General features: G+C 43.3%; 1 protein-coding gene across 1 annotated transcript in view; it reads left to right on the top strand.

Moving 5' to 3' along the window:
• Positions 1–215: 215 nt before the first annotated feature.
• The window catches only part of LOC134571747 (multidrug resistance-associated protein 1-like), a 155,040-nt gene continuing 142,455 nt past the window's right edge, over positions 216–12,800 (top strand). The window contains exon 1 of the mRNA XM_063430316.1: positions 216–299. Within this exon, the coding sequence (XP_063286386.1) occupies positions 258–299 (42 nt within the window). The 5' untranslated portion in view covers positions 216–257. The remainder of the gene's footprint in view (positions 300–12,800) is intronic.

The following is a 12,800-nucleotide window of genomic DNA, read 5'->3' as shown; positions in this document are numbered from 1 at the left end:
CCCTGTGTTAACATGCTGCTGGCAGCGCTCTCACTGGGATCCACTGCTAACACAACAACCATGCTCTATAATCTGACTCTGCTGACGTCACCAGGCTCTCAGCGTGACCGGCAGCCAATCAGCGCCCGGCCGTCCGTTGCCGCTCAGCCAATCAGCTCGCTTGTCACCGGCGAACTTGTTATGTAGCCGGGGCTCCTGCCTGCCTCCTCCTCCCCGAGCTGCCCTAGTGCCGGCTGTTTCCCCGCTGGAACCCCGGGATGGAATCCTTCTGCAGCAATGACGGCAAAGACCGCTTCTGGGTAAGAGAGACCGCATCCTGCATCCTCCCTCTACCCGGCTGGCAGCCCGGGACCCGCTCACACAGGGCTGACCACAGCGCAGAGCTACTACTCCTATCAGGCTCAGCCCTCACACCGAGAGCGTGCTGGGAGTTGTAGTCCTATGACATGTGGTGAGCTGCCTCCTGGACCACCACTCTTAATGTCTCCCTCTGGCTAGCTACAAAGCTGAGTGCTTCCTCTGTGGTGGATGCTTTGGGCTTACTGAACACACCTCCCTTGTCTTCTTCCTTTTTTTTATTATTTATATATTTCTTTCTTAAACTTGCCTAGTATTCAGCTTCAGAAACCTTACAGGAATAATAATGATAATAATTATAATATTCATCCTCATAGGCATGCTACAGAACATAACATGGAATAGTGCAGTGTAGATCTAAAATATATTACATTCACCTCTCAAATAAAAGGAATTCAGGGAAAGACGGGTTATGATACATTAAGGTGCTGAACAAGAGCTTTTATTTATTTATTTTGCTATTGTATAAGCTGTGCATTGAGACTAGATTACCAATGTGTGCACAAGGGGTTCTGTCAGTTTTAAACTATTATCAGATTTGTCCCTTTAAATCAATTTAATTTTCATAACCTCCCCCTCCCCACCCAAATGAAGGGGAAACTTGGTGACCCTGACACACATAGTTCTTTATACTTTTTTTTTTTACCCTTATCGGTGACTGTTCTATTCTCCTGTGATGCAGTGCCGTTAAAATTCCCTAAGTCAAGTGTAAGTTGACTTTCAAGTAATTTTAAAAAGTAGAAAGAAGCCCTTGTGCTGGGTGTCTGTTTACTCACTGAACTGTGTGTTAAAATATTCCACTTTTAAAGTTGAGCCCTGAATGACCAAGTGAGAAAAGTAACTGATGGATAATTTTGTTTCAGGATGTCTGTTTTAACATCTATTTTGTTGTATGTTGGTTCAACACATCTCACTATCTGATGACATCTTACATCCTTTACAGTACCTGATAAATCATGACAATGACCATTAGTGAGCATTATATATAGTACCTCCATAGCTAGTAATATTCATGGCAATGTCAGTAGGATGTTGCTTTGTTATTTTGTTTTAATGTTTATACTGGAGTGTATAGTAGTTAATGGTGCCTGAGTTTTTGATTTGTCGTGATATTCATTGTTGCAATGTGTAAACCTTTTGTATATGTTTAACTTTGCTATTATTGACTCATAGATTTAATACACGTTAAAATTGCAGTTGTGTGGTATGATGCAATTATCGGTCATAACACGTAATATGAATGTAGGATTGTTTAGAGAAGATCGCTCTCTGCTTCAAGATATCCAAGTCTATATGAATTTACAATATTGCAAATTTTAAAAATAAAAAGGGGGGGGTGGGGAGTTTGTAGTCCTAATGCAATGGTAGTAAAGCATGTGCCTTTACATTAGGAGGGGAATTCCCTGGCTTATGCTGAGGTTGGCCTGTGATTCATGACTTTTTTCCTGTGGGTGTTTTATGATATAGATAGAGGTTACTCCTGCATGCAGAATGTAAAAGTTCTATTCTACAGGAAGAAAAAGCTTCTGATGTATATCTAATGTAGAAGCTGTCTTTCCATGTTATATCCATGTCATCCCTATTTGAACAAAGTTCTGAGAACATGAGCCACGGTAGTGAGTTCTATCCGAAAAGGGCCGATAACTGATGTCATCAATGCAAATGTAAGAACTTTCAAATCACAGGGTTATTCACTAAAGTCAGAATTCTCAGTAATTCAGAGTGGATTTCAAATTTAAAGGGACACTATAGGTACCCTGACCACTTCAGCTCATTCTGGGTGCATATACCCAGGTCCCTTTAAAGGGATCCTATAGTGCCAGGAAAACCAAGTCATTTTCCCAGCACTATAGGGTTAATATGTGTCCCCCTCCCTTGGGGCTGAAGGGGTTAAAACCCCTTTCAGACACTTACCTGAATCTAGCCCCGATGTCCCTCTGTGCTGGGTCAGGCTCTGCCATCGCTCCTCCCCCGCCATCAGCCGACGGGGGAGACCTAATGCATATGTGCGGCAATGGCAGTGCGGGCGCATTAGACCTCCCCATAGGAAAGCTTTATTCAGTGCTTTCCTATGGGGAAAATCTGACGCTGGAGCTCAGTGAGGACGTCCAGCGTCAGATAACAGGCCAAAAGTTCTCTGGAGCTGCAATGTTTAACATTACATCACACAGTGCAAAAGGGTCACAGCACCCAGACTAGTTCAATTCACTGAAGTGGTCTGGGTGCCTACGGTGTCCCTCTAACAATGCAATAGTAATAATGGCAGTTTTTGAGAAACTGCAATAATTACTACCCAGGGTTAACTCCACCTCTAGTGGCTGTCTAACAGGCAGCCACAAGAGGGACTTCCGGATCATTAGCCGACTGTTGGTCACCTACCTCACGCTAGACGCCCACAAGTTATGCATGAGGATGTCCAGCGTCCCCTGAAACCCCATTGGAAAGCATTGTATAAGGCTTTCTTATGGGAGAAGTCCTAATGCGAGTGTGGCCATATCCACCCCGTCGGCGTGGAGGCGAAGTCTGAGCTAGCACCTCGGTTAATAATTTTTAACCCCTTCTGTACCACGAACAAAAGAGTAGGCTGGACTGGTTGTGCCTTGAGGACCCATGTAAGTGTCAAACAAACCGTTCAAAAGTGTTTTCACTACTTGATTGTGACAGGGGTACTCCTGGCACCAAAAAAACGACAGTGCTCTACAGTGGTTATGGTGCATAGAGTATCCATTTTAAATGCTCTGAAATCTGATGTGTGTCTTGTTGTGAATTCAAAGTCTTCCTCTGTTTCTTTGTTCTTGTGTATAAATACTTGTCAGATCTCTCTCTTTCTCATGGTCTTATACTCCACTGTGTATTTACTTATACATAACAACCAGGTATCCATCTTGTTTCACCTTTTTGTTCTTGTATTTCTTGGGTCCTTCTTGCGTGGCTCCCTGACGTAAAAATAACCAAGGGATAACTACACCACCTGCTGTTTATTTCCTCTTCCAGTACAATAAATGCTTTTATGATCTCTGTAATGTATTGCAGAACTGATGGAACAGAAAAGGCCATTCACTTTTTACAGGGTGTAACCCGTGGGATTTGATTGCTCCACGTTTATGCATATATTATAGGATTCATGCATTATTTGTATCTATGCCGGCCTATCAAAAAAGCTGATCTAATCTTCCTTTAAAAGTAACGACATAATTGCATTCGAGTGTGCATAAACTATTTGTAATTATTTGGCTTTTCAAAAATCTTAATATATTAGCCAATGCAATTCCTGAGATTATCTTGTTTGGCATTGCACCTCCTTGTGTGAGTCATCTTTTCTCTTGAAATATTGGTTCACAAAAAATAACATTTTATTTATGTGGATCAGTCACGAAATAGTAGAAATACTTTCGATAGAAACAGGTTTACATACTTTTTATTTTATACATTTTTTTTATTTTATTTTTGTTTGTAGTCATGGCAATCTGGAATGTGTTACCCATGGCAATGGAGGCATTGGGAAAAAAAGTGGCGGGTGTTATGCAAATAGAACTTTGGGGCTGTTTGAAAACTATATATGTTTGAATGGCTTGACAGGGAACCTTTGAAACAAGACTAACATGTGAATTGTTAGGCATTAAGAATGAATTTCACATTTTTTCCCCCAAAATAACCAAACTGATTTTGGAGAATTTTGAAGGCTTGACATTTTAAATTCAGCACAGTATTTTATTGAATAAACCTATGTCATAGAGGAGTGTTTCCCTTTCATTTCCCTGAGCACCCATTATTTTCTTTGTGTGTGTGTGTGTGTGTGTATATTCTATAAAAAAAAAATGTGTGTGTATATGTATGTGTGTGTGTGTATATATATATATTCTCTCTCTCTCTCTCTCTCTCTCTCTCTCTCTCTCTCTCTCTCTCTCTCTCTCTCTCTCTCTCTAAATATATCAAGTAGAACATCCTCAAAGCACTTGTTCAAGGGGCACATATTCAGTTGAAAATGGCATGTAACAAAATAAAAATGCTCTATTGAAGAGATAGTAACGAGACAGAGTGTTAATAGGGGTATTAGAGGTGCATATATAGTTACCGCATGTAAATAAAATGCCAGAAACCTTAGCTGCCATTTTGACCTTGTTTTAATCTTATTCGAGCCCTGTAATAACAATGTTGTAATGATAATTTGTTTGGTTGATACCTTGCATTAGCTTTTGACCTGGGGACATATATCCGCTCTGTCAACGTTTAAAATAAATTAATAATAATAATAATAATAATAAAAGTATATTTGTAAGTTATTTGATAAGAATGGTATGTCAATACAAAGACAGGGCACCTGGTTGACGGTTATGGCTAAAGTGGCAAATTATTTTTTGGGGAAAAAGAACACATATATTAGCATATTGGTGCGCACAAGTTAATAGAAAAGACACAATTGGTATTATAGGGTGCAGTTCTGAGTAGGTACTTTCCACAATATAAATCTAATACATTTAACATTAGCAGCACACCAAATGTAGAGATATGTAAGCAAGTACCAGAATTTTAAATTGAGCTGCATATCTTACGGGAAGCCAATGTAGGGACTGACCGAGCGGGAGGTGTGGGCGGACAGGTAGATGAGCCTCAGCATTCATTATAGACTTTAACGGGGCAAGTTGGGAACACGCAAGACCACTGAGAAGCAGATTGCAGTAGTCAAGGGAGAGAGAATTGCGGCACGGACCAACACATTGGCCACGTCGGTGTTAAATAGGGGCGGATGTGCGCTGTGTTTTTCAGATGGAATTTGCAGGATTTGGTGATAGACTGGACATGGAGGGTGGATGAGAGATTGGAATCAAAGAGAACATCTAACAGTGAGCCTGCAAGGTACAGCTGATGGTAGTGCCGTTGACTTGGAGTTAGACAAATACGGAATAGCAACACTTCAGGGAGAAAAGACCAGAAGTTCTGTTTTAGACAAGTTATGTTTAAGGGAGTGAGCAGCCACCCAGTTAAAAAATTGCAGTGGCAGTAAGACACAAGTCAAGAGGGACGGTGAGAAATCAGGAGATTAAAGATAGGTTTGCTTGTCATCCGCATAGAAATGATATTGGAAGCCAAAAGAGCTGATGAATTTACCAAGGGAGGCAGTAAAGATCGAGAACAGTAGGGGACCAAGCACAGAACCATTGGGAACACTAAAAAGAGGGGTTGGGGAGATGAGGCAGAGACAGAAAGAGCGGTAGGAGGAGTACCATGAGAGAGCAGTATCTCATAGACCGCGATTACGGAGGATGAGCGGAAGCTGTTGATGATCAACAATGTCAAATGCGGCAGAGTAGTGACCACGAGATTTTGCAGCGATTTAGATCATTGGATACTTTGGTCAGAGCTATTTCTACAGTGTTGCGCACGGAATCCAGGCTGAAGTGGGTCAAGCAGAGCGTTGAATTCCAGGAGGTCTGTCCATTTCATGTACACCACACTCTCAAGGATCTTGGAAGCTAACGGCAGTAGTAAGATAGGCTGTTTAGTTGCCTGGGGATTTGGGGTCAAGCTAAGGCTTTTTCAGAATTGGGGTTACGGTTGCATGTTTGAAGGGTGAAGGAAATATGCCAGAGGAGGGAGAGATTAGAGTAACACTTTTTCGTCCCACCTATATCTAAGCCAATTCATTTGTACACTTGCCTTGTCATGAGTTGGTTACATTAGATGCAGCCTCCTATAAACAAAAAATTAGACGGAATATCTTACATATAAATAACAGTAGAAATTCTGGTGGTGTGAGTATTATTCCTATAATAGGATAAAAAGCAAAGAAAACAAATAATGGTGCAGTATCGTTTGTACTGATGGGAGGAATTATATTATTCCCAATATGATCCCAATAAATTTGCACTCACAAACAAGGAGCCAATCAATATCCGGCTCAGATCATCAGCTTTGTGGGGTATCAGAGGTCCCACTCCCTCCTTTGTGTGTGCAGAGTCTTCCTTTAGTTGCAATAACAGGCATGCAGTAGTAGTTAAAGTGCTTTATTCCATAAAGTGCACATAAGTGATAAAAGTAAATAAAAACCTTACAGTCTGTACTGGTTAGTCCTGGATAAAATAGCAATACGCGTTTCGCCTCTCTGGGAGGCTTCCTCAGTTGCTGGTTTAGTGTCCATGGGGTTGTCGTCCTTTTAAGTCCGTTTCTTAATTCGTGAGGTGTATTACTTCCGGGTCGCGCCTATTCCTTACGCATTTCCGGTTTGCGTTCCACCATTGGAACGCATAGGGGAGTTATTCGCCGACTTCCTGTGTCTGTCTACTGGAACGCATCCTTGCGTTCCACTCCGCCGTCGATCTCCATTCCGGATAAAACTTTCAATGTCCATTATTAAGTTCTTTATATAGTCCCAATACTATTAAACTCCACACATTTCTCAAATGAAAAATAGAAGGAGAGGGGAGACAAAAAATAGATGGGGGTAGTCAAGGATCGAAATGTACTGTTTTTTACAGTTAAGTTCACCATTCCCTAATATCATAATTTTGTATTTATGTATCCAGTGGATATATAAAGTGTTAAAAAGTGCTGTCAAATGTATACCATTTCATACCCATATTCTTATCCTTTATGTATCAGTGGGAGAAAGGCTTACCAGTATTTCTCAAATATTGCTAAAATTGCCCCAATTTGCAAATGGATAGGGGTATAAACATAATGATAGGAATATAAACATGATCATAAATACGGAGTGGGTGAGCAAGTAGTCGGATATTTGTATGTCTCAGTAAAAAAATCAGAAAGGTATAAAATGGTAATGTTAAAAATACATATGGTGCGTGCTGTGCAGGAGTGTCAATCATAATAAAAACACTAAGGCATCCCATATGTACAATATTAAATGTATAGACTAACAGTCGGGTACTTTCTCCGAACAAGAATAAGTTAGGTGATGTATAGAAGCTATTAGTTGGCAGATAGTATTACAGATAGATGCAGCCTCCGGCTGATTCAATAAATGAGAACTAATCCAACATTACTAGACTGAGTTCATCACATTATTCATACTGTTTCATTTGTTTTTCTGAATTAAAGCCCCTGTGATTGCTTAACAAGCTTTACTAGAAAGCCATGGTAAGAATTTGGAATGAATCACAAGATTTTAGTCTAGTACTTGTCTTTACTGTTGAAGAAACAGATCTGGGGGTCGGTGTGATTTATTTATTTATATATATATATATATATATATATATATATATATATATATATATATAATGTTAAACAAAAATTTGCACACCAGTCAAGCCATAAGACTTGCTTTTCCCACAGAAATCCCCAAACTGCAGCGATGTTGCAACCGCAAAGGATTCTGGGTGGGCATATGCAAATTAGTTCAACAAAGAATCACATTTTGCCTCATTCCATTTTAAACATGGATTCCTTTTAATCTGTGTTTGCAGTATACAACTGCTTGGAACACAATTTAGGAAAAGATGCAAAACCAGTGAACTAATTTGCATATGCCCACCCAGAATCCTTTGCGGTTGCAACATCGCTGCAGTTTTGGGATTTCTGTGGGAAAAGCAAGTCTTATGGCTTGACTGGTGTGCAAATTTTTGTTTAACATTGTATTAACTATCCACAGATTTCAGGTGGAAGGGGTTTTCAATCACAATTTTTCCCCACCATAACCTTTTTGTATATGTATATGTGTGTATATATATATATATATATATATATATATATATATTTTATCTTTATTTTTTTATTGTTAAGAAATTGACAAGAGAGTAGGGCTCGCAGGCCTTTGTGAGATACATTTGTAAAGATCACATACAGTTACATTACGAGACAATTTAAAGGCTGTCGATTAAACTTTGAAACAGTGCTCGAACATAGTGGAATTTAGAAAGGGGGTGAGGTACAGAAGTGAAGAGAAAGGTGAAATAGTCAGTAGCCCAGTCTCCCGGGCACTGATGCCGGAGTGGAAAGTACCCCGGAAGGGTCACCCCTGCAAGAGGGGTGTCTCGTACTACAGCGAATAGCTCTGGGTGCGCGTCCCGGTAACCAGACCAGGTGACAGTGCCCCACAGGGTTCCTCCGTTTGAGTTGGAGCACGAGCTCGGGTTGAGGTGTGTGGCCTAGTCCCCAACCAGGTGGTGTGTAAGAAGTAGGTAGACCCAGTCCACACGGTACCCCTTCATTGCTGACCATATACATTAAATAGAGCGATTCAATACAATTGTAACTGTACATAGATAACAGAATATCATAACGTTGCGCGTGAGCGCCCCCTTCTTCTCCCCACTCCCGCACACGTCCCGGATCGCTCCCCCCCCAAGCGGTCCATCTCCCGTCCCTCAAGTAATGTCGTCCCACGTCACCCCCGAGTGTCCTCCTCCACCCCCCCGCTAGCGTCACGTTCACGCAGTGACCCAGCGATTTCCTACCTCCCTGGAGCACCATCGCCATGCGCACTCCCCCATCCATTCATTCCCCACCTGTCGCGATTCCCCCTATGCGTCCACCTCCAGAGTGCCCACCCCACCTATGTCGACAAAGTGTTAAGGGTATAAGTGAGTCAAGGGTGATTTTGCCCCGTGCATGGCTAGACAGACTGGTGAGGTGCAGGGATTTACGTTGTGCTGTCTGGGTACAGGTATACCAGGTGGGGCTGTCCACGAACCAGTCCCCCTGCACACAGGGCTACTCTGGCGTATGGCCCCAGGGGTGTCAGGGGCTGCGTGCGAGCCATGTATTTGGGGCTCGGTTCATACGTCCGTCAGGTCATACTGTCTGATTTTGGGAGGGGATGTCTGGTATAGTTCATGTCTAGGCAGTCCAGGGGCGGTCCCGTCACCGATGGCAGCTCCCACGTCTGATAAGATCAAGTATTAAAGCATTGATAATAATATCACCCACCCCCCGCAGTGTACAACAACCGTGACCATGCATAGTAACAATTCTCTGTTCGTTGCAGAGTAAAAATCTCCTGTGCCTGTTCATATTAATCAGAGTATCCCTGAGGTTCAGGGCTGAATGGGTCTCCAGCTGGCGTCGGGGGGAGAGCAAGGCAGTCCCTACATCTTCTGCTGTGGGAAGGGACGCCTGGGTCAGTCATGGCCCTTAGAGCTACCCCTTCTTTCCCCACTGTGTAGCGATCCCGTCACTTGGCCTCCCGCATACTTGGAGTGGGGGTTGGGCTTGTGCGGGAGACCTGGGTCAAACATGGCATGAATATTCAATGCGGTGTCCCGGTGCACAATGTACAGTTTTATACGGTGATGCGTACCCCCGCGCAGCTCTCCCTCCCAAAAAGAAAAGACTTGCTCCTTCAGCGAGTCCCTGGGCCCTCCTTTCCCCCGTCCCACCCAAGAGTGTCCTCGTGAGCATTCTCCCCGATGAGGAAGGGCTTTAGTCAAGTGTATATCGGTTACTCGAGTGGCCACACGTAGGGCTACAGCTCCATATCAAGGACAAGGACACCCCCCTCACCCCCATGCTGTGCCACCTGACCACCAGGGAATGCAGTGTATCCCCCCTCCCTGGAAACGGGTAAGTGTTATTTTATATATTTATATATATATACACACACACACACGTCTGTATCTGTGCATGACTGTGTGTGTATATGTGTATATATGCATACATCTCGGCATTTCGCCAATACTAAACACAAGGGGCACAGGGGGTGCCAAATATAAGATCCGCCTGGGTGCCAAATGCTCCAGGTACGCCCCTGAGTCTGTGCCAAATTTCTCTCCGTCATTTTTATTGTTTTGTTTTTTTACTGTTAAATACACTTTAAAAAGAAAAGAAAAAATTTTCCCCCTCCTCTACTTCATCGAGGGGTAGTTACTGTGTTTGTTGACTTCGCAGAAGACGAATGTCTGGCTTATTTACTAAAGTGAGAATTATAAGAGAATTTCAAATAAGGTCAAAATAGCCAAACTTGAAAAATGCCAACAATTCTTTTGGTTCGGGTACACCTAATGCTGTAGGCCCCCTTCTATCATGAAAGGGTTAAAACTTTTATTTTTAATTTTTTTTATATATGATTTATTTTTTATTAACTAGGTCTCCTCTTCCCCCAGTGTCTTGCGGCTACCTAACGTGTGGTGAGTGCTGCATTAAACTTCCCCATAGGAAAGTATTGAATGAATGCTTTTCTATGGAGAATGTGAAGATGTTAGACACCCTCATGCAAAGGGGATTCACCTCTAGTTGCTGTCTGGAAGAAGTGGAGTAAACCCTGCAATGTAAGTATCACATTGCAGAGTTAGACAGACAGGGGCACTGCACCCAGACAACTTTAATGAGATGAAGGAGTCTGGGTATCTATAGTGCTATAGGTCCCTTTTTAGTTAGAAAACCCTGTGCTATTATTTGTGTGTGGTATTCATTTATTTTTTAAATTATATATTTTTTTATTTTTGTGTTTCTCTTTACTTGATTTTCAATGATTAAAATTACCCACTCCAAGGGGGGGCGGGGCCTGACTGCCATGGAGGGAAGACGTGCCTTACTAGAGCTCCCTACGAAAATGGGAAAAATGGCTACAAAGGCACTCTTTGACTCACCACTCGAGATCCCAAGCGACTTACCACCTCCAAGTCCACACGGTGAACCGGTAAAGCGGCCCATGAGCGGACGACGGACAGCAGATTACACCCGAGACGGCATGCGGCCCGGCATGTGCCAGGTGGGAGAGGCGGCCGACCTCCCAACCCGGAGCCATCCGGAGACTAAAAGCCATGAACGGACACCCCGTAACCCCCCCCCCTCGGACCGGTGGGGGTGATCCCGGTCCACCCCAGGGGGTCCCCCCCCTACACAGTGCTAAAAGCTGAGAGAATGGCCGGAGAGAAGAGAGGCCCACCTAAAATGGCGGAGACCATGCGGCCCCGAGGCAACCACGAGGCCCAACTCGTTCCCGGGTCCAATCTGGACCGCATATTCCTGGACTTTTGGCTTAAACTCGAGCGCATACTACAACCAAACGATACTTGCCCACCCAGCTCAAGCCACCCACCTCGACAGCAGCCACCTGGTCCTCAGCAACGGAAAGCTGCATCAGCGAGATACAAGACCAAAAAATGGCGGCGGAGTGGTAGGGGTGTATCTCAACCACGCAGAACAAAGAGGCGAAGACCACTGCAGAAATTAAACATTGGCCCGCTCTGGGCACCCGCAGCCACAGGGACGACTCCACGAGGGCACCAAGGTAACAACCGCCCCCACCCACTCCCAACCACTTACCGCAACCGGTGGGGGATCCCCAGACACCCGCAGCAGAGACCAGCATACATCATGTGGCGCTCGGACGCAACACAGCCCCACACCCTCACCAGGGAGGCAAGCCTGCAGGACTTACCGAAGGTACTAAAGAGAACCCCAGAGCAAAACCCCACTTGCCGATACACCAAAGGTTGGGACAAGCTGCATTATAATACATGGCCACGGAACTCTGTGCACCATCAGGCGGGTATCGGTTAAACTGTCCCCACCGCGATGACCCTATGGCTACCAACTATATCCAAAGGACTTGACATGTAACCATACAGAAACGAACGCTATCCTGCCTCTACCCACTCGCTATTCTTAGAGTATTATGTTCTTTGATAATTTGCCTTTTATTTCCGATGTCTCTCCTTATGTTGTTTCCTGCCACTGCAGAGGGACTTACCTACTCACACTGTGCCCAGAGGTGCATTAACTAGATAGTTCATTTATTTACGGTTCCACTTGTATATACTAACTTGCTTCGTTGGCTGTCCTGGGCCATAAAAAGAAGGATGTACTGAAACACATCCTCCTTGTTTTAATCTAGTAGCCACGGCCATCTTGCATTAAACATATGATAAAATGGCGCCCATACATAGCGGAAGATTACCGAGCTCAACCAGGGCCCACTGGCTGAACCGCTTAGAAGCATCTCATGTATAAAGACAACGCCCTTCGCTTAGCAAACAATAGTCTAATTTTTTATTTTTTCTATTATTATTATTATTTTTTCTTTTACCATCTCCCAACATGTAACTAACTCATACCGTTTTACCTAGTTAAGTCCAGTTTACCTGTCTAACCTGCCAGTTTAAGCGCACCTTAACTACTGGGACATACTCTTGTTAACCTGAAAATGTGCTAGTTTACCAAAGCCAGGACAATGTCCATATGTGATATTTTGTGCCTGCAGAAGCTATTGTGGCGAAGCATACCTTTTTATATGTCTGTGCAAACAAAACCATACTATGGCGCACAAGTAGCACAGGCGATTTAGCTGAGCAACCAGTATCACTACTTAATTCTTATTTCACTCAACCTTCTTAGGACAAAGCAACTGTTTAGTTAAGCGGTTAAATATAAAAATTGTGCAAATTCTCAGGCCACTGTCTACCATGTAAGAAACTTGAAATACGCTGTTGTGGCGCTTTTCGTAATATTGTGTCTATCTGCACTACTAAAATAAAGAATTAAAAAAA

The sequence above is a fragment of the Pelobates fuscus genome, chromosome 8, assembly GCF_036172605.1.
Source record: "Pelobates fuscus isolate aPelFus1 chromosome 8, aPelFus1.pri, whole genome shotgun sequence".
NCBI lineage: Eukaryota > Metazoa > Chordata > Amphibia > Anura > Pelobatidae > Pelobates > Pelobates fuscus.
The sequence above is the reverse complement of the archived record's forward strand: the minus strand, read 5'-3'. Positions and strand labels throughout refer to the sequence as shown.